The 21,756-nt window shown below is 44.0% G+C and overlaps 2 protein-coding genes across 7 annotated transcripts in view; one reads left to right on the plus strand and one right to left on the minus strand.

Annotated features, from left to right (window-relative positions):
* The first annotated feature begins 202 nt into the window (after window positions 1-202).
* The window catches only part of B3GAT2 (beta-1,3-glucuronyltransferase 2), a 32,263-nt gene continuing 10,709 nt past the window's right edge, over window positions 203-21,756 (plus strand). Inside the window, exons 1-4 of one of the 2 annotated variants that reach the window (XM_055712973.1) lie at window positions 203-1,140; window positions 12,842-12,986; window positions 19,627-19,775; window positions 19,855-19,935. In XM_055712973.1, the coding sequence (XP_055568948.1) occupies window positions 589-1,140; window positions 12,842-12,986; window positions 19,627-19,775; window positions 19,855-19,935 (927 nt within the window). In that variant the 5' untranslated portion in view covers window positions 203-588. Of the gene's footprint in view, window positions 1,141-12,841; window positions 12,987-19,626; window positions 19,776-19,854; window positions 20,320-21,756 lie in introns of those variants that run through there. The other variant, XM_055712974.1, reaches the window with a different exon arrangement.
* SMAP1 (small ArfGAP 1) overlaps window positions 20,445-21,756 on the minus strand; it is a 96,053-nt gene continuing 94,741 nt past the window's right edge. For all 5 annotated transcript variants that reach the window (XM_055712972.1, XM_055712971.1, XM_055712970.1 and 2 more), the window contains one exon: window positions 20,445-21,420. In XM_055712972.1, the coding sequence (XP_055568947.1) occupies window positions 21,286-21,420 (135 nt within the window). In that variant the 3' untranslated portion in view covers window positions 20,445-21,285. The remainder of the gene's footprint in view (window positions 21,421-21,756) is intronic.

A 21,756-nucleotide genomic window follows, 5' to 3' on the forward strand; every position in this document is an offset into this window, starting at 1 on the left:
CGCCGCCAGCCGGGCCACGGTGCCGCCCCCCGAGGGCGACAAGCTCCGCGGGCCGCAGCCGCCGCCCCCTCCCCGCGGCGCCCGGGGGCGGCAGCCGGAGCGGAGCGGGGCGGGGCGGGAGCCCCCCCCCCCGGCCCCCGCCCGCGGGGACCCTCCCTCCCGCCTCCCCGCCCGCCCTACCTCCCCTCCCCGCCCCCACGCACCGCCAGAGCCGCCCGGGGAAGCGGCGGCGAAGGAGCGTCTCCCCAGAGCCTCCCGCCGAGCCCCGGCCGCGACGGCGCGGCGCCCCCGGCCCGGCCCGGCGATGCCGAGGGCGAAGGAGGCGGCGGCGGCGGCAGGGCGGCCGCGCACGGAATAGAGGCGCGGCGGATCGGGGCCAGGCACCTGCCCCGCCGGGCTGCCGCAGGGCACCGCGGGCACCGAGCCGCCCCGCCGGAGGGAGCGCCGCCCTCCCCGGCCGCTCGGCCGCCCCGCGGGGGAGCGCGGGCGGGCGCAGGGGCAGCCCCCGCGGCCATGCGCTGAGCGCCGCCGCGCCCGTCCATGGGGCGGCGCTGAGGGGCGGCGCGGCGGGAGGGCGCCGGGGGCAGGATGAAGTCGCAGCTCTTCAGCCGGTTCCTCCTGCTGCTGCCCTGGGTGCTCATCGTCATCATCGTGCTGGACATCGACAGCAGCCGGGCGCCGCTGCCCGCCCTGGCCCCCCGCGGCGGGGGCGGGGGCGGTAGCGGAGGGGCCCGGCCGGCGGCGGCGCGGGCGCCCCCCCAGCGGCGGCCGGAGGCGGCGCTGCCCACCATCTATGCCATCACGCCCACGTACAGCCGCCCGGTGCAGAAGGCCGAGCTCACCCGCCTGGCCAACACCTTCCGGCAGGTGGCGCGGCTCCACTGGATCCTGGTGGAGGACGCGGCGGCGCGCAGCGAGCTGGTGAGCCGCTTCGTGGCGGGCGCCGGCCTGCCCTGCACGCACCTCCACGTCCCCACGCCGCGCCGCTACAAGCGGCCGGGGCTGCCCCGCGCCACCGAGCAGCGCAACGCCGGCCTGGCCTGGCTGCGGCAGCGGCACCAGCACCTGCCGCCCCCCCAGCCCGGGGTGCTCTTCTTCGCCGACGACGACAACACCTACAGTCTGGAGCTTTTCCAGGAGGTGCGTGCGGGGCGGGGGGCGCGCGCCGTTTCCCGCCTCGCCCCCCCTCGCTGCCGGCCTCGTCCCGCCTCAGGCGCTCGCCGCTCCCGCCCCTGCTCGCCCCTCGGGTGCCCGCCGCCACCCGTCCCGCCTCGCCGAGCCCTGACCCCGCTTTGCGGCGCGCCCGGTGCCCCTCGCCCACAGCCCGGGCGCGGGTGAGGCAAGCCTGCCCCCCGGCGAGGACCCCTCGCCGCGCCCCGTCCTTCCCCGGGGTCCCCAGCCCTGCCCGGGTGTGACCGCCCCTCTCTTGATGTTGAGTTTCTTGTTCCTCCCCTCCGCGGCGCCCCCGCACCCCACCCCCAACTTTTTACCGCTGTTTTCTCGCTTTCCTGCTGAGCGAGGCAAGCTGAGGGCTTAGCGATCCCGCGTTTTTGTTAAAACCGGGATGAAAAGCGCGCTTTGATACTTGTTTTTTTCGGGCTGCATCCCTCCCCGCAGGGCGAGCTCGCACGGAGAGAGCCGCTGTCCTTCGCCGTTTTTTCTTGGCGCGGATGAGTTAATCCGGAGCCGGCTCCTTCACGTGGAGTTGCCCAGTCCTTTTGAAGCCTTTCACTCTCAAAAGTAGCAAATCGTTTGTGTAATGACCAAACACCCTTTCAGGAGTCTCTTTTGTGAAGGGACCTGGTTTTGTCTTTATTGCGGCCCCTTGCTGAAGGGCTTTGCTCCTTCTCGGTGGGAATTGGCAAGTGCTCGGGGGAGAGGGTATCCAGCTTTCTTTCTGGGTGCCCCTTGGCAGGAAGGAGGGGTGTTTAGTAAGGGGACATAAAACAGCAGAAGAAAGATCATGTGCGTCTCCTGTGACAGCTGGAAGAGTAATCTTGGCAGTGAAATGAGGGAGGGAAACGGAAAAGTAGATTGGCAGCAGATAGGGAATGTGCAGGACTTCACACTGCAGTCCACGTCTTCTGCTGGTGGGTAGTGCTCTGTGCAGTGCTGTACACCCATGTTCTGCAGCTTGGAAGCACTGTGCTTCCTCACATGCTTCGCAGGCGGTAGGTTGAAATGAGCAAGATGCACGGAATGTGAAGCACGTGAAATTTCCTAAAGCAAGTTATTTTAGAAGTGGTTATGTCCTTTTATGTTTAGATGCAAAATGCTTCTCTTTCCGTGGGGCAGGTGGGCAGGTGCAGGGTCCCCATTCAGCAGGAATGCTCTGCTTCCTTTGCCCATTTGACATTCAGCGTCGAAGCTGCTAATTCCAAGACCTTTGCCTGGAGGCTAAACCTTTGTTGTAATTGATTTTCTTAAAATCTCATGGCTGTGCTTAGCGCATTATAATGCAGAGTGATTCCACGTACCCATCTTTGATGTGATGGGAGTGTCCACCTCTGTTCAGGATATAAAACTAATTTCATTCAATCTTAGGGAGTCTGTAAATTGATACAGAAAATACACTTCACCACAATGAGTAGTGTGGAACAAAAGATATTTGGAGACAAATCTCTACTTTTTTCTTCCTCCTTCATCTTTTTTTTTTTTTGTTCCCCTGAGTACCAACATTGAGGACAAGCTAAAGGAACAGTTTTGACAGGCATATGACATGTGACCCACAGCTGCTGAAAAGAGGTTCAGTCAGGTTTATTCTTTTATTCTAATTGCTGTGACTGATGAAATGAAAGGGTACAAATTACCTCTGATCAGCTAGGAAACGCAGGAAAGCAAGGGGATAAACCTGTCTGAAGGGTTAACCTTGAAAATTGCAAGCACAACAGGCAGTGTGTTGCCTTGTGCTAACAAGAATGGTAATCTCCAGTATGCAGCTCCACAGTTCTAAGGCTTCTTTTTCACCAGGGTTCAGCTGCTGGGGAAGAGGTGTTTATTCTGAGCCTTGTGTTTGCAGGCAACCACACATGCATGAATGAGTTTTCCCTGTGAAATGTGGTGGTTGGAAGGCTCTGTTACAGGAGTGGAGAAGGAGCTTTTGCTTCAGTTACCACTGCACGTTCCCATGACTGTTTTCCGGGCTCGCTAATGAGTTGTATGCAAGGTCTCTGGGATGCTGCTGGTAGTAACGCAGGGAATGCCTTGTCAGCCTGGCAAAGATGATACAAGTCTTTTGGCAGGCATTGCCACCGGGATGTGCCTTTACGATGAGTGGGAGGTTGTGTTTGGAGAGAGCCAGTAGTCTTATTTTCAGTCGAGGCACCGCTTGAGGGTTGTTTGTGGGGTTTTTTTGTTGTTAAAAAAACTCTGGTTTTATGGATTCTGCCTTGACAGCTCTGTAGTAAATCCTGATCTCTCCTTCAGGAATTGATTGATTTATGAGGGTAAACTGTGCTTGTCTTCTCCAAGCATGAAGAGAGCAGCTTCAGAACGTGTTGTGGGCAGATGAAATCTGGTAGTAACTCCTGTCATGAAAGCAGTGGTAACAACACCTGAGAGGGAGGGTTGTTTGTTTTTTTTTTGGTTTGTTACCCTGCAAGCAACAATCCTCCAGATCTGCAGTCGCGTAATGCCAGAGGAGGTCTGATAAACTGTAGTCTGGTCACTGGAGAGAGTAGTATAAATGTAGAGCGACAAGACTGGAGCTCTGAATTCTGGTCCTACCACCATCCTGTGCTGGCTAGGTGACCTTCCGTATGTCACAGGCGTGGGCCCAGGGTCATGTGGCTCCCAAACTGCTAACAGTAATGTCTGCTAGCATCTGCGGGCAAGCAGTTATGTACATTTGCTGGCTTATGAAACAGTAGGTCTGTCTTCTTTGTAATGGCTTTCTTCTGAGTCAAAGTCGGTTTCAGTAACAGCAGTGAGGGCTTGAGGGGGTGGGAGCCAAGGCTAGTTAGGACCGTGAAATTGACATGAGAGCAGTGTTGGAGTTAGGGGTGCATTTTGCTCAGAAGTCGTAAAAGCATTACTATGGAGCAGAAGTTGTGCCAGGGAACTGCACATCAGTGAAGGATTATGTTTAAGGCCTTTGCTGTGGGTTTCCCTAGTGCCCTTACAGAAGATGGAGCCTTTTTAACAAAGCAGGATCAGCAAAGGCTTTACTGTGAGTGGAGGTGTATAAACCATAAGGGCATGATCAAAAAGGAGCATCCTTTGACATGAAACGCCATGGGATACTTCTGAGAGCTTTTGATGAGGAAATTCTAATCTCTGTCCAAAGTACTTCTGTCTGGTACTTACAGGAGTGAGTACCTTATATTTGATATGGAGTCTACACCTGGGCAAAATGTATTTCATGGAAATCGGGACACACACCCCCACACCCACAAACCCCCTCAGGCTTACAGTAGTGTTTTGCTGGAAAATGTCACCATCTGTAGTAAACATGGAACCCCCTGGTCCTGTTTGTAATTGTCTTTTTTCGAAGACGTACAATGGCATGTGGGCGTATTGCTTAGTTTTGCCAGTCAAAAACTATGTCCTCAAAGTCAAACTGAGCAGGGTCTGGGCAGGTTTAGTTGTCATCAGGTGGAGAGCCTGGTTTGTCTTTCTGCTGCTACAGTGTATTCAGCACTGACTCAGCTAAGTATTTTGTTAGGAAAAGCTCCCCTTCCCTGGAAAGGCTTCAAAGGATGAATTTGTTCATTGATTGTGAAATTCTTTGGAGTACTGAGTGGGGCTGCAGCAGTGATGAAGAAATAAATCCAGGAACAGAGATGTGGCCTTAGGGTTATCCCCAACTCCTTCCGTTGGAGAGTATAGTGGTGGTCAGGTAAAAAATCACACTTTTACTTAAATGCTGGTGGCTCTGGCAGATTGTGTTTTATCACTTATTATTTTGGGATCCAGACCTTGAGAATAATTTATACCATTTCTGCTCAGGTATGAACTGTTCACCTGGAGGTGTCCATCTGCATCTCTCCATCAAAAACAACAGTCCACTTTCTGAAAATATGTTTTTATCAGTTGCATGTCAGTCTGTGTTCATAACAAAGCCACTGAGAGGCCTGATATCCCACCTGCCATATGTGATACGCTCTACAGATGTTTCTACGTCAATCGTCATAACTTCTATTTTTTACTGTAGGCTGTTCTTTTTGGAGTGACTCTGTTATTATTTCTGTTGCGTTTGTGCTGCGTCTTATTCCTGAATGCAAGTTATTGTAATATTGTGACTGATGCCTAGCAACTGCCAATTTCATATTTTTTAAAATTCCAGAAAGAAAACGTTAGGTAAAGCTGGCATTCCACATTCATAGAGATATTTTAAAAACAAGATTAGCCTAAGTACTGGAAACCAGACACATAGCTAAGTTTAGTTTCCCTTAACTCTTTGCATCATTCATGTGTTTCTGTGTCTCAGGCATGTTCTCTGTATTTTGTATTTTGTGTAGTTGGGCAAAAGCCACCACTTCCTTGGTCCATGTGTGGGTACGTATGCAGGTCGGAGGAGTAAGTGTCAGAGGACCACTCTGCTGTTGATTGTGCAGACTCCTCTGAAACCTTGGGTGAGGGATGAGGTGCTTATGGAGTACAAAGAACAGGAGTAAAGGTCCAGCATGTGTGAGAAAGTGAGCTTGCTGCATTCAGAAATGCATTGATTTTTAGAGATTCCTGTCTGGGTTATATCTGTCAATTTTGTATTTTGCTCAGACACCTAAACTGAGATGCATGTGAAATTAAAATGCTCATATCTAAAACTGTGATCTCCCTCACTGCCAGCCCTAGCCCTTTAGTCACTGATGTCTTAAACTTCTGTAGCAAGATTTGCCAGGTGCCTAGAGCATGCTGCTATGGCATGTACCACTTACCTTGTCCCACGCTATAAGGCGTGATGGGAATACAGTCTTGCAGCATGGAGTTCAAAGTAAATTACACATTAATTGTCATTTCTAAGGGAAAAGCCCCAAACTTGTATTTAATAGCTTAGCAGTTAGCCCCGTTTGCCCACTGAGTTGGGGACCAGAATTCAATTGGCTGTAGCTGTTGCCTGTGTAAGAACACCCTGACAATGATGGTAGAGCTCAGCCCTTTCTCCTGAAGTTGAGGTAGTCTTTACAGGTAACTCAAGATTCGTGGAGCCACAGAGAAGGTGAGAATATGATTGGTGAAGAGGACAGTCAGCTGGATTGCTCTTTGTAGAAGTAACTTAAACATCAAATTAAACAAAAATTGACTAACATTTTGAAGGTATGCTATTGCTGATGTCATGGTCTAAATTGCTCAGGTAGGATCATCCTCAAATCGACCAGATGGGAGCAAAGGTTCATGAAGAACAGGGGGGAAACAGGAAACATTTTGTCTTGGCTAATGGACGTGACCTTCTTATTGAAGGTTAGGGCTGTCCAGCTGTGGTGATTTTCATAGTGGCACTGTAGAGCAGAGGGCATGTTGTACGAGAGATTTGGACTGAAAACATTTTCTTACGCCTCTGCCCTTCACTCCCCCAAAAAGTATGTGTGAAGGTAGTGGATGTTCTAACAGCTCTTAACAGTTTATAGCCCAAAAAATAAATCCTTGTTATTAAGAATAGGTCAGAAATGCAGGCATTGCATGTCACACAGGTTCAGTTTTCCCATGATCACCTTTGTAAAACATTTTGAGAGCGACTCAAAAAAGACGTTACAGAAGAGGTGAATATTTACTGTTTATTCCAACTCTGACTAGGGAAGGGTAAATGCTCCTTAGATAACTTTTACATAACTGTCCTAATCTTTATACACTGTATTAAGCTAATTTCTATGTATTTTTTAATTGATATATTTATGCAAAAGATTGAAAAGTAGCATAAGTGAATCTGTTTATCTTTGAAAACATGAAGATCTCTTGGAGCTGGTTGGAAAAAATCCAATTTTTGTTATAGTCTTAAAAATAACATTCAGTATTCTAGACAGAATTATATATTAGCTGTCAGTCATTAGTTGTTTTCTTCATTAAAAAAAAAGGATCTAAATATGAGTTAGCAGTGCATTAAATACCTTTCTAGTATAAAAATGATTTAAGAACACGACATTTTAAATGCACACTGACATTCCCCTTGCATGTAGACATGTAGTACCTCTGCTAAAGAGGCTGGATTAGAAAAGACTGGGGAAGGAACAATGAAGTGGCTTAAAAATGAGAGGAAACAGTGACAAAAAAAAGCTATTTGAAGCACATTGATCCGAGTGAGGGGCTCTGGGTTACAAAGTACCAAGCACTGTCTGTTTCTGTACTTTAACAGCAATCTTTTTCTTACCTGTGAAACTGATACTGTTACTATGAAAGTAATTACACATGGTCAGCGGCTCTTCAGTAGTACAGTGAACACAACCAAGTAGAGTAACAGAAAGTAGGATGAGAAAAAGATGTAGTGAGTAGAAGGACCAAAAGGAAACATGAACAGCAAATGTTTTGGAAGTCTTCCCAGTACAGAGAAATTGGCTTCTAACTGCTTCAGTTAAATTTAGTACAGTTTTCTCCTGTAGGGAAGCAATATTGACATTTGTGCCCAAGGATGCTGGTATAATTTAGAAGCATTACTCATTGTATCTGATATGTAAAATGTTGCTTGAGAGAAGAGGGAATTAATCTGTCCTTCCCTCTGCAGTGTGGATTGGGTACGAATCAGCAGAGGAGGTTTAAAGCAGATGTTTGGAAAAAAAGCTTTCTAATGGTGGGGATGGTGAAGCACTAAATCAGATCACCTGTGAGGGTTGCAGAGTAGGCTAGATCAATGATTGGCTTTTTTTTTTTATTTGTAGACCCTTTCTATAAGTTTTCCCATGGAGACATAGCCTTTAGAGTCAAGTTTACTGACAACAAACTTACTTTTTAAAGTTACTGTCCCCTAAGCGTCACAGTCCCTGAACCACAAAAACCACTGGCACAGATTTCCTGTGACTCAGTACCTCCTTTGAAGTAACGGTGAGTAGGGGCAGAAGCTCCGTTTAATGCCTGGGGAAACGGGCGTAGCATCACTGCAGCGGAGCTATCCCTCTGACTTGTAGTGCAGTCACGTAAGCGTTGTTGAAGCAGAATTCGGCTTCAACTGACCTGTGAGTAATGCAGGATGTCTGTGTGAGAACTGATACGGAACCTGGCTGTGCTTGTGCTTTAACACATAGCATTTTCCTCTGTGGAAAAGTTGTAGTGAAGGAGCTCTAGATCCCGTCTTTGGTGGTAATAAATCAGAATTTTGCATAGAAATCTGCTGGAGTCTTTGCTGGGGTGGGGCGAGGCAGGTGTGTGAGCCTGGATGATAACATGTAGCCCGACCAGTACGATCACAAATTACATAGGGGTTGAAATGAGAACAGAGGGGTGGGGAAAAAAGCTTACTGTGTGTGGCAGCCAGGTTTGCATTTGCTGAGAGCTTTGAATTCTGAATAGAAACGCATCAACATCATGCTGCAAAAACATAGGGTGGTTGTTCTAGCCTGGAAGCCTTTTCACTGTACGAAGTATGGCCACGTTGCCTTCTGTCTGTCATTTGCCTTCATTCCCTTTGGGCTTTTATATTTTATTACTGGCTTGGTATCTTCTCTAGCCATCAGTCTGGCGCATTCCATTAAGCAGTTTTTCTTGATTGACTAATGAGATGCTATTTTTGGCAATGCTTTTATCACTGTCTATTATTGCTCAGCTACATTTTCTGCATTTTCACTTGTTATTCTTTAGTGGTTCCTCTATTGCTACTGTATTTACTGTTATATGCCTTGCACTGGGGGTTCTTTGGTCAGTTGTTACTGCTCTCCTGTCATTTCCTTGCCCACTCTTTCCCAGTTGTGTCCTCCCTGCTTCATTTGGGTTTGTTCTACCATGTTACAGAATGCTTTCCTCATCTTCCCCTATCCAGCACATCACTTTCCTCCTATGCCCAAGACCCCCTTTCAAATAACCAAAAGTCAGAAGCATTTCCAGGAGGGAGATTCACCCTAACTTAAGATAGCTGCTGAAGCCAGGCAGGATGAATCACATCAGTAGGCTCCTACCTGTTCATTAACTATAGAAGTCTAACTAGGATAGACCAGATGCCTAACTTACAAAGAGTTAAGTGTGAGTAAGTTGAATACCATTTATGTAAGCTACAAGGACTTAAAAAGCTGCATATTAAGACAGCATGTGCTACCACACATTAAAATGACAGAAGAGTAATTTGGGAAGCTGTTTGTAAGTTACAGGATTTTGGCAGTTGTTTAACCCACAGTAATAAAGCTATTTAGAATGACCATGTGTTTGAATTGCCTTTTTGTGTCCCAGTGATTAGCAGCATCAAATTAAAGATGCAAGTTGGCCTTTTAATCCAAATAATAGCTTTCTCCCCATCATACATAAATACAGCCTTAACACATCAGTATGTTAACTGCGGTAATGCTATTCTCAGAAGATTAAAAGAAATATTCCTACTTTCATTTGCCTAGCATATCCTCAGGCTGTGAGGTGTTTCAGAATTAGCATAAATACTGGTCTAGATGTGCTCTTTCAGTTTTTATTTAAAGGTATTGCTGTATTCTTGACACCTGCTTATTTCATTTTCCAAAAATGTAACCTGTGAGAATAAAGAAAGTAACCCAAGGACAAAATCAAGAGCTCTGCAGAGTGTTACTTACTTCCTTCTGAAGTGTGGTGGCTTTACTGACTTAACTCATAGACACCGAGATGGACCCAAGACTGTCATAATTAAAACTTCTTGGGTCATTTCATGCTGGTTTCATGAGGTCAGTGAGATACTTTTTACTGACAAGTTTTTCCTACACACTGTGTATGGCGAAGTATTAATGTACATGAGTCTGGTTCTGCTAGCATAAATGAAGTGGCTACTATTGACCCAATTCAGAAGTCTCATGTGATCTGGCTCATTTTGCAGTACAGCTGTCCAAATGCTTACTGTGAGAAAAGGCAGGGTATGTATGGGCTATGTCCTGGTTTCAGCTGGGATAGAGTTAATTTTCTTCTTAGTAGCTGGTGCAGTGTGTGTTTTGGATTCGGTGTGAGAACAACGCTGACAGGATACTGACGTTTTCAGTTGTTACTGGGGGATGTTTGTACTAAGTCAAGGACTTTGCAGTTTCTTGGGCCCTGCCAGTGAGAGGGCTGGAGGGGCACGGGAAACTGGGAGGGGACACAGCCAGGACAGCTGACCCAAACTGGCCAAAGGGGTGTTCCATACCATATGACTGACGTCACGCTGGGTATATAAACTGGGGCAAGAAGGAAGAAGGGGGGGACGGACATCTGGCGTTATGGCGTTTGTCTTCCCAAGTAACTGTTAGGCGTGACGGAGCCCTCCTGTCCTGGGGCTGGCTGAACCCCTGCCTGCCCGTGGGAAGTGGTGAATGAATCCCTTGGTTTGCTTTGCTTGCGTGCGCGGCTTTTGCTTTACCTATTAAATTGTTCTTATCTCAACCCTTAAGTTTTACATTCCTTTCTCATTCTCCTCCCCATCCCTCTGGGTGAGGGTGGAGCGAACGAGCGGCTGCGTGGGGCTTGGTCGCTGGCCAGGGTTAAACCACGACAGCTTACCATGCTTCAGCTATGCCCTTGTAGCTACAAGGTGCCTGCCCTCTCTTGCGGCATTTTGTGTTTACCATGAGTACAGGTGGTTGGCACAGGGTAGCTAAAATGCTGCCTATCAGTACACTAGTAATTTTTTCAGGTATCCATACCCTCCAGAAGGTGTTAATGGCAGTGCAAAAAAGTTAGTGGGTGTCTGTGTTGGTCCTGCAGTTGATGCTGGTGTAGCACAGTTGGGTGTGTGTGGCTTGATCATGCCCTTGGAAACCTATTGGCAACTTGCCTGTGTAGACAAGCCCAACAGGATGATGTCCTGTGCCCATGTCTGATGTGTTTGGATGTTGCTATAAATATAGTGTTATCAAAATTTGCAGAATGAATGTATCATTCACACCAGAGCTAGATGATCTTCATTAGAAGGTTTGTCTGATTTCTGTATCCAAATTAATAATTGCAAACTCTGCATTTCCTGAACGGAGGAGTAGGAGAGATAGGAAAAATGATCTTAAGCAGGGAGAACGGTTACAGACAAACACATTTAAAAATAACCTGTGGAGAGATTCATGGGGGTCTTTCACTGGCAAGTAAATAGTCAATGGTTTGGATAGGATCCTTGTGAGAAGTCCCCATATTGGCAATTGTGTATATACCCTGTTCTTACACAATACAGACTTCTGCTTCTGAGTGAGATGATCTGACTTGCTGCAGCAGTTATTAGGGTGGAAGTAAGATAATTTTGCTAAACAAATTTAAAGATACACAAAGAATCGGAGGGAAAGAAGGTGCATGCCTCTCTTCTGTGTGTACATACGTATTTGTGGATTTTAAAATAACATATTTTATGCCTTCCCTATGTGAAAGTTACCCTAAGAATCTGCTAATGTTTCTAGCTTAGCAATGTGAACCAGAGTGATGCGACATCTTTGTTTTTTCCGGTGCATCTCCTGGGAGTCTAGATGATATGCATGATAAATCTTTCACCTTGGCAGAAAGAACATGTTTAATATTTAACCAAGGTTCTCTTTTACTGAAGTAAAGTCTATCAATAGGGGACTGCAGTTACAAATACATAAAACTGTGTGTGTTTTTGCCGAGAGGAGTGCTTGGGAGGAGAAAGGGATAATTTTCCCCTAAGGAACAGGCCTCAATTACAACAGAAGACAAGAGATTGTTTTAAAAATCTATCAAATTAAGCCCATGTTACACTGAAATAGTTTAATACTTGCTTAAATAGGACCATTTTTAAGTACAGTAGTTAAAACAGTGGCTTCTGAATCAGTGTGGTTAAACTGTGCGAGCTGCAGCACCTGTGCACTCATCTTCTCAAGTTCTCACACCAGACTGTCAGTGATTTTCCCATGGGGAGCAGGGCGTCAGGGTTCATGTCATGTTATCTCCTGTTTACTGAAGAAAATGGTCTACTAACCAGTGGACTGAATTCTCTGACTCCCAGTCATGCGTGCTTTTTGCTAAAGAAAGAGTAATATTTTAGTATCTATTGATTCCTCAAGGTGAGATGAGGACCACATTTCTAGAATTGTATTTAATTACATTTACACCATTGGGAAAAACACTTATTACTGATAGAAAAGTAGCAGAAGCACCCTGCCTGACTTGCTTTCTGTCCTTCTTGGAAACTTAGCAGAGCTTTGCAAGAGAAAAATGTAGAAGTTAAAAAGACTTAGTCCAAGCTTCATTTTTTGTGAGTCTTTAATGGATCTGAGCTGCATCAATTGTACAAATGTAGTATGTTGCAGGTAGGGAAAGAGTTCTGTGTCACAATTTCCTATGCTCAGTGTATTTTTTACGAGTCTCAAACTAATTGTACTTGTCTTAATGAAGTCTGTATTTGTTAATCATTATTATAACATTCTCTTCTCGCTGGGCTTGTACAATACGTCAGCAATCTATAGAAATAAGTCCAGTAGCTATAGTCTCACAGATAAAAAAGATCTACTACACCTTTGAAAGCCCAAACAAACAAGAAAACAAATGCTGGGGTTTTTATGGCTTTTAAATGTTTTGGTATAAACAAGTAATATAAATAGGATATTTTCAGTAGAATTGAGGTGCCTATGGGCTAGAGAGCTGGAGAGTTCACGGAAAATGAGTGGGCACACACAGCTTTCAAATGCTTACTCTGTTGGTCCGAAATCTGTGAGCTAGAATTGCTTTTAAATACTTAGTCTTGATGATTAATGTGTAGGCTTTCCACCAACACTTCCCAAAAAAGCCTACTAGGAAAAGGTGCATGCAGTCACACCATGCCTGCCTCTTGCAGATGCGTACAACCCGCAAAGTATCAGTATGGCCCGTGGGACTGGTAGGAGGACGACGGTACGAGCGCCCAGTCGTGGAAAACGGCAAAGTTGTTGGCTGGTACACTGGCTGGAGAGCTGACAGGCCCTTTGCTATTGACATGGCAGGTAAGTACCAAGTCTCATGATACATGTCATAGTAACTACTACATTTTTATGAGTGGGAAAGACAGTGATTTCTCAGTGTAAGCAGCTTTTAAAACTTCTGAAGTGCAGCTGCTGTGTGTAGCCTTTTGGCACTAAATATCCTGGAAGTCTTAGCTTGCACATCACATCTAATTAAGTTGCTGCTTGGTGATATTTGAACTTACTTTCACTTGTTTTTAATTTTATGAGACAACTTGGCTTTTATGTTGTATAAATTGTTTGTCTGAAACAAGTTCATTGTAAATTAATTCATCCAGTTAATTTTTGCAAGGAGCCCCTGCCTTTCATTGTCGTCAGTCTACACCAGACAGTATAAATGCAGACCCTTCTTAGACCTCATGTTGTAAAATGCTACTTGATCATGAAATTATTTATTTTTATTGGTTATTTGGAATGATGGTGATAACTGTAGATGGATATAGTTTGAAACACTGGGCTTAGGGGAAGAATCATTGACAGCTGTAGCCTAGTGGATGAAGGTAGAAAAACTTCAAAATGGATCTAATCAATCTTCTGCTGTGAAGTTAGCACACCACGTAGCTCTGTCTCGCTGTCAGTCCATGCTTAGACAATCTTTTGTATATATTCACAACTGCTACAAGAATCACCGCTGTGCAGAAGTCTGATTTCTGATGTAGCAGCAGCTGGTTTCCCAGCAAATGATATGATATTTGCACTTAAGCATCTCCTGTATTCAGGAAAGAGAGGGAAGGGAAAAGTTAAAATACAAGAGCAAGAATGGAGTAGAAATAGACAGCCGTTTTATTTTTTCTTAATTTTGTTGTTTGTTTTTTTTTTAAAAAAACAACTTATGTTTTGGGAAAGGGAAAAGGACAGTGCTTTCCCATCTCAACAGAATATTTGTATATGGATTGAAATGTCTGATGAAAAATGTGTACAGTATTTACAGTACAATTGGTTAGAAAGACTAAAGGAGAACTAATCATTGTTAACACCTCAAAGACAGAAACATCAACAGGTGAATTTTTCTGCAATGTAGAAGCATTTCAAGTTAATAGTATCACCTGGCATGAAAATAACTATTTGAGTGTCCAGGTAGAGGCATTCCTCAGAGGAGAAGTAGATATGTCAATCCCCACACCCATGCCGCCTGTTGAGGACTGCAGCTGTGCATTTTAATAGTTTCTGCCTGTGGATTTGTAGATACATACTGATACCATGCTGCAGAAGTGGTTACTTGTGGGCATTATAGATGATAACATGGTTCGTTAGCAGCAGACAAAAAGCCATTACACAACACTGGCCAAGGGAGTCTAACATAGACACGAAGTTCTGAAGTTGTTTACACTTTGCAGTTGCTGGCTGCAAACTGGTGTGAGGGAAAAGCAGCTCCATTAGGAGCATTACCTGCTCATACTTTTACCAAACTGACAGAAGGGAGGGTTACAGAGGCGAACTGAGAGGATAGGAAGTTACTGCAGATCCACAGATGAGGAGTTATTACTTTGTGAGAGAACTTTTATTAGTCTTCAAAAAAATAACTGAAGAAATTAAATTACATTTTTAATTTCAGCAAGGATTGAAATGGATCCTGTGCAGGCTGGTAAAAAGTAATGTTAAGACTGCATTTTCGTTCCCCTCGGGAATATAACGGAAGGGCACAGACAAACAGAACAGAACCTGCAAATCTAGAAGTGCATAGGTGTCTCAGCAGGTGCAGTCTGTAGGATGTGTGGCAACACTCAGATTTCCACCCTTGCCCCCCTGACTCTCCAACATACCCCTGGGGACTTGGAAGACTTGCTAACAAACCTAAGTGGTACATCAGTGGCATTCCTCCATCTGCTAGCACTGAATATACAAGCAAATTGGATTATACCACATATAAGGAAGATCAAGGATCTCTTTTGAAAAATATTACCATGAAATAAAAAAGGTGCATACATTAAACAGCTCAGCTGTCTACACCTGTTTATATAACTAATGTTCTGATTCCCAGGACAAAGGAGACTCTTTGGTTTACAGAACTACCTTTTCATATTTGATTTTCATAAGAATTTCATCATGAGGCTGGGTGTGAAAAGAGCAACTGCTTGAAAGGTTTAGGACCACTAGTTTAACTTGTGGCTGTTCAGAGGAAGCACATCCTTTCTTTTAAGCACATAAACTTCTTATTCTAGACTTCAGAATACAGGGCCAAATTCAAATCTACTGTAAGTGGAGACAGGTCCTGCTGATTTCATTAGGGTCACCTCAAAGACCCTAGCCAGCCAACTTCCCTAGATTCCCCTTTGAAATACACTCACCGACAACAATTGCATTAGATCAGTAACAACTGGTTACTACTTAAGAGAAGTTTGTCGTTGATGCTGCTGTTCTTGAATGCTACATTGCATTCACAAAGCAGAGTAGCTGTTTCCTGTGTTGCTTCTTGTTTGGCAACCAACACACCATGTGAATTAGTTCATGTGTTTTTAAAGTTACACCTCAATTTTAACTGTAGGTGTGTTCCAGAGTTTCATGCAGACCTCCTTACCCTCAGGTAAGGAAAAAGCAAGAGAGAATTGGGTGTTGTAAGTGAAGCGTGACATTGATTCAGAGGTGGGCACTGTTGTTTATGATAGTCCTGATTTAAAATCTTCTATATTAAATAATGCTGTTAGTGGTTTGCTTTTGGCTTGTTCCCAGTGCCAGAGTTTTTGAGCACCCACGATCATGATTATCCTGTCAAGATTGTTCAAGGAGAACAGATGCATACATACAATGCTAACATAGGTTAGCATTCCAAGAGCTACTTCAGTTGTAGAGATTAATCCACGCCTGTGAATCTCTGGGCAGGCAGATTTTGGACTTGTCCAGAGGTCATCCACTGCACCCTAAGTCCCTCTGCTAGGGCCTGAGCAACCACCTATTTTTTTTTAATTTTTATTTTTCTGTAGTTATGAGATCTTTAGTACATCTATCTGATGTTTTTCTGAGAAAACAGCTAGTCTATTAATGACCCTGCCACCCCTCCATCAAAGGCTACCAAGTATTTTAAATGCCGAGTTCAAAATTGAGAGCCTCTTTCATGGTGAATTAACTGTCAGCAGATGCCTTTGTTCTGAACTACAGAAACTCCTGGTTGAGCATCTCTGCCTTACTGCAACCCAAACAGTGTGTCACAGGGAGCAGGTAACTTGTAAGAAGCAGACCCCAAGCCGTGGCATGTTCAACAAGCCAAAGGTAGTACCTTGAACTGTGTGGAAACCAGTAGGTCTGTTTCAACACCAGCACTGAGTATTAGCATTTATATACTGCAGAAATGATAAACACTTTCAGTTTCTAGCTTGCCTTCTGCTACTATCCGATCTAGAGCATTCAGGAAGCAAGGGCATTAATTACAGCAACAAAATCTTTTAAGACTGGCTTCAGTCTAACTGGATGAAGAAAAATGGTTCTGCCTTTTAACAGAAGCCATTGATCTACCGCAAGTGAAGGTGTGAATTAACAGAAACAGCTTCCATAGAAATGAGCACAGATGTAGTCTTTGCCCTGTCTCCCTGGTATCTTGTCCTCTAACAAATTAATTCTTCTCTACGTGTCTCTTCAGCCAATTAGATTTAATTTGCAGCCTTGCATTTAAATACAGAACACCTCCTTACATTCCAGCTCTGAAATTGTCCTGTGGCACTTCACGTGAACTTAAGCCCAATATGACCTTGTAGGAGTAATGATCAAGTAAAAGAATTGTATGCATGTAGCACTGTTCAGTTGCGCTATGCTGGAGACAGTAACCCCAGGTTAACCCCTGTTTGGGGGTAGCATTCAAAATAATAGTGTCTTTTCATCTATTGCCACAGGATCATTATCTACTGAGAAGTAACCTAGTGCCAGTCTGGTCAAAACCTCTTTTTTTGATCCCAAAATGATCCATCTGCGATAAAAAGTCAACTGAAAGTGTTCACTAGAAAATTCAAGTCAAAATGTCATACATGTGAAATTAAAGCAGTTCTAAAGCACAGCCAGAGAGCCAGGAGACAAGTCTCCTTGAATTATTTCCTCTCTTCAGGTTCCTTTATTGGATTCTTTTAAGAAACAAAGACTTTATGACCACTGGTCAAGGAAACAAACCTCGGGCCACAGGCCAGTCAGCGCACAGAGGTCCACGTCCTTGCCACATACAACACTCAGTTCAATAATTTTGACTTTTATTTGATGCCTGAAAACCTGGGGGATTTTTGATAGCACCCTAAAACAGTGGTTTGCAATAGCATGGTAGCAGGGGGCACGGCCCAGCTGAACACCTGTGTGTAGGAAAAGCCCACCCTCAGAACTGAATCCAGTTTTCTCAACAGGAGAGCAAGCTTTGCAACAAGAGAACCTAGGAGAAATTAACACATGGTTAAGTATAGGCTACAGGGCCTAGGGAGCCAAGCTGAGATGTGCAAAGATAACCAGCAGACAATCTGCCTGTCTCTTCTGCTTAGAGTGCACTTCTCCACTCTAAAAACTAGGACAGTCATTAACTTTGGTGCTAATGACTGTTTATTAATGAAGTTAATTTATTAATAAGTAATTATGTTAATGAAGTTAATTACTTCATCTTCTCCTTTCTGGATGACCAGCTTAAATCTTTAAAATTTAAATCTTAAATCTTTTTTTGAAAGAAACGGCAGCTCCCCTTACAAAGCAAGCTTTTTTTTGTGTGTGCCCAAAATACCAACCACACTAAAGCACCATGACTTTATGGTCTGTTCTAATTGAGGGGGAAAAGCCCACCTTAAACAAAAATACTGAACTAAACTAGACCAGTTTGTTCATCAGCAATAAGCCTACAGTCACGTTTCACGGTGCAGAAAGCTGGCTGTATGCACTGCAGCGCTCTTGCTGACTGAGTTTAAGCTCTCAGCTTCAGCTCTTCACAAATGACTGTGCTTGGCTACAGACAGCACTGGTGCGGAGCCCACCTTGTGCTCCCTCACAGCCAGGCTACAAGTTGTAGGAAGCAAGAAAGCCCTGTAGTCTGCTGAAGAAAAAGCCCTAGGAAGAGAATTCCAAACTGCTGTTCTTTTGCCTGGTACTGCTTACCTAAACCGAGCAGCTGCAGCAGAGAACAGCTGGATCCCAGCACTGCTGGTAGCAGGTGGCGCGGTCTGCAGAGCTTAACAGCACAGGGTGAGGACAGACTACAGCCGAAGTCGCGCACCTCCTGCAAGTCTTTTATTTGCTAGAGTACTCTGCAAGGTGTGCATAAGCCCTTCTTATCTAGGCACCTATTAGTCTTCATCTTAGGCAGGATATAACGTATAAACTTAAATGTGTTTTCTGCAACTGTGTCCGTCAGTTACATCCAGCCCATAGTCTTCATCTGCAGTGTCCAAATCTTTATTTAAAAAAAACCCCAACACCCCAAAACAACCAACAGACTTCAATTTCTGGTGTCTTCCTGTGCTTTGCTACAAGCAAGAGCATGACAAAAGTGGTTTCAGTGTGCCTTTATTACATGCGACGTAATAATTACTTCCTTGTATTTTCCTTTTTAAAAGGCTCCTATAAAAGCCACAGGTATTTTCAAGGAAGATACAGTAGCAAGACAGTGCTGGTAAGAAAAGGAGACAGATTTATATTCTATTAGAGAAAGTTACGCTCATTATTAAATTGAGAAAATTGTAATATGGGCTTTAGAATTAAGTGTTCTTGCAGTTTTCCAGAGCAGATGTCAAAATTGTTACTACTTCTGTCATAAAGGGACAGCTGGAACCACTCTGAACTGCCAAAAAAAGGATTTCTTTGGTAGGCTTGGCCATTAGACATAAGGAGTTACAAATGCAATACTTTGTAAGTTGAGTTTTGAGTCATACTTAAAGCAGCATACACTTGACTGAACATTGCTGGATGAAAGCTGGAGAGTTCTATAAATAATGGCTAATTGGAGATTCATGCGAGCTGCTTCAGAGAGGGCAAGTTTGTTCGAATTGGTGATGTGTCAGCTTGTAATCTCCCTTTGAGGGACCTGATGTATGTTATTAGAGGAACACTGCAAAGAGAGGCACGTGCGCTGATGAAGTCCTCTCAGTTGTGCTGTGCAACGCACAGATCAGCTGCAAACTGTCTTGCAGGCCACCGTTGATGAAAATTATTCACATGTCCACAACAATGACATGGTGTGCAAGGCAAAATGTTAATACGACTTGTCTTTCATCAACAGTAATGTTAAAAATCTCTAAAGATCACAGTTGTAAGTAACATTTTAACCTTTTTTCCCCCGACTCTCACCTTTAAATGTGGAAGTGTTTGTACAGTACAAATTTCATACATTTTACTTAAAATTTAGTCTTCTTTGTTAATTAGAAGCAGAAAGGAAGGATAGTCCGAGATCTTAGCAATACCTGACTTTTCAGGCAAAAAAAGCATGTTCTCTACATGATAGGAAATTCATTAAACATGTTGAAAACATGGTGCAATTAACAAAAATCTGATCGCACCTTCAGGGCAAAGCCAAACAATGTGGGGTGTACAAACCTACCAAATATTGTCTATCCACATAATCATATTTACACATTTATAAAAAGAACATGGGGGATTTCTAGTTTTAAGTATGAAATGTAAAGCCTAAACGTTTTTCTTGACCTTTTTTCCCCACCCGCCTCTCTCCAAGGATTTGCTGTGAGTCTTCAAGTGATTCTGTCACATCCGAAGGCCGTATTCAAGCGTCGTGGTTCTCAACCAGGAATGCAAGAATCCGATTTTCTGAAACAGATAACAACAGTGGAGGAACTGGAGCCAAAAGCAAACAACTGCACAAAGGTACCGATTTCCACACTTACTAAAAAGCTTTGGTATCATCTCTGTAGATGACTGTACTAACACAAATGTTATTTTATAGGTTCTTGTATGGCACACACGAACAGAAAAAGTCAATCTAGCTAATGAGCCAAAATACCATCTGGACACAGTCAATATTGAGGTATGATGTGGAGACAGTTACACAGGAAGTAGAGTACGGTGGATGTGTCAGGCGGTGTTCAAATCCAGCCAGTTAAAAGGGTCTAGATCTGCGTGAGACTTTTTAATAGTCCCCTGACGGACTTCTGTGGAAACAAAAGGAAGCTGTCAGATACTCTAATAAGCAAATCAAGTGGGTGTGCTTTGTTCTAACTTGTTTGCATGCATTTCTGAACTCGTCTTAATAAACTGACACTTACCTTTGTTTTAAGGCTGTTTCCACATAGTAAAAAGAATCAGAGAAACATGGCTGCAATGGAGTATTTTCAAAATCATAATTTATGTACATACTTTTTGTATTTATCCAGCTTAATGGTGTAATTACAAACTGATTTTAACTCACAAACTGTTGATTTAAATTGCATAAATGGATCCTTCAAATTGAGCATGTTTTCCTTCATTGAAAGTAGGCTTCTTGAAGAAAGAGTGGTCAAGCAGGCCATACAATAATGAAATAAAAACCCACAACCATTTATGGATTTATCCTTTTAATATAGGGAAATAACATTTTATCATTACGAGGCACCATAAAATGTAAACACAATCACTGTCATAAACCTGGATATCTCTGCGAGGAAAAATATATCTGTTCACACGGAGTTACTTTGTACACACATTGTGCCACTAGTTCTCTCTGTGTACATGCCTTGGGAGCCAGATCAGATACTTTATCACAGGAAATTCAAATGGATCAAATGCTCATTTTTAAAAGAATATAGCACTGATTTGTAGAACTACAGTAACATCCAGGTTTATCTTTCTTTCAATAACCATATTCCCTGTTATGCACACCATAATAACATCACAGTGAAATGTATGATGAAACAAAATTTGTTTGATACACTAGAAAACATTGCTCAGTGATACATTTACATTCTATTTATATATGATTAAACATTTGTTCATACAGTACCTTCTACAGGATTACTGGGTAATTTTGGGGGGGTCAGGGTTCATATTTTTGGATATTACTAACATGATAGCTACATCCCTTATATGCAAACATTTGATCTAGAATTTTGAGGGAAAAAAATCAGTATGTGGTTAAGCAGCTTCTTAAATACATGGTCTATGAAATCATACGCATTGTATGAAAATGCTGCCAATGATGTATAAATGTATTCTTGATCTGCTTTTTACTACATCAAATTCAAATCAATATAGACCACAACACGGTCAGTCAGTTATATTCTTAATCTGAACAGCTGGGGAAAAAGAAAAAGAATATGTACATGGAAGGAACAGCGAAAGTAAATGCATCTGAACAAGGAATGTTAGGTGGCTGTTCTGGGTGAGACTTCTATTGCAACCATCATTTCCACAGTTGTGTGCTGAGAGTCTGACCAGAGGAGCTTCCAGTCCATCCTGCCACTGTGCTGGGGGGCTGGCCAAAGCCCATCACGTTGCTGGAGCTGCTGAGATTCATTCCAGCCATTTGCTGATTCATCTGTGAAGCACACACACAAGCCCAGTTAGCACTGGTGCTGAAACACAGCACACGGCTAGCCAGAACACAGTTGTACCTCCAACTAGCCACCCAGTTAAAGTATGTTTCCCTAAAATTAATATTCCTCATTAAATAAAAATATGGACTCAGTTTCTAAGCATTTTAAAAGAGAGCGGCTTTTTGGGAACCATTCAGTCACCAGCTGACTGGCTGCAGCGCTTGGTGTATATGTCAAGTCTCTATGAACGCTCCACTAGTGAATTTACAGAGTGTGTGACAGAGGAGTCCGATGCATCTGGGTTGAGAAGAGCTTGCTTTCAAAGTTTCAAAGCTAAC

Source organism: Falco cherrug, chromosome 6 (assembly GCF_023634085.1).
Source record: "Falco cherrug isolate bFalChe1 chromosome 6, bFalChe1.pri, whole genome shotgun sequence".
NCBI lineage: Eukaryota > Metazoa > Chordata > Aves > Falconiformes > Falconidae > Falco > Falco cherrug.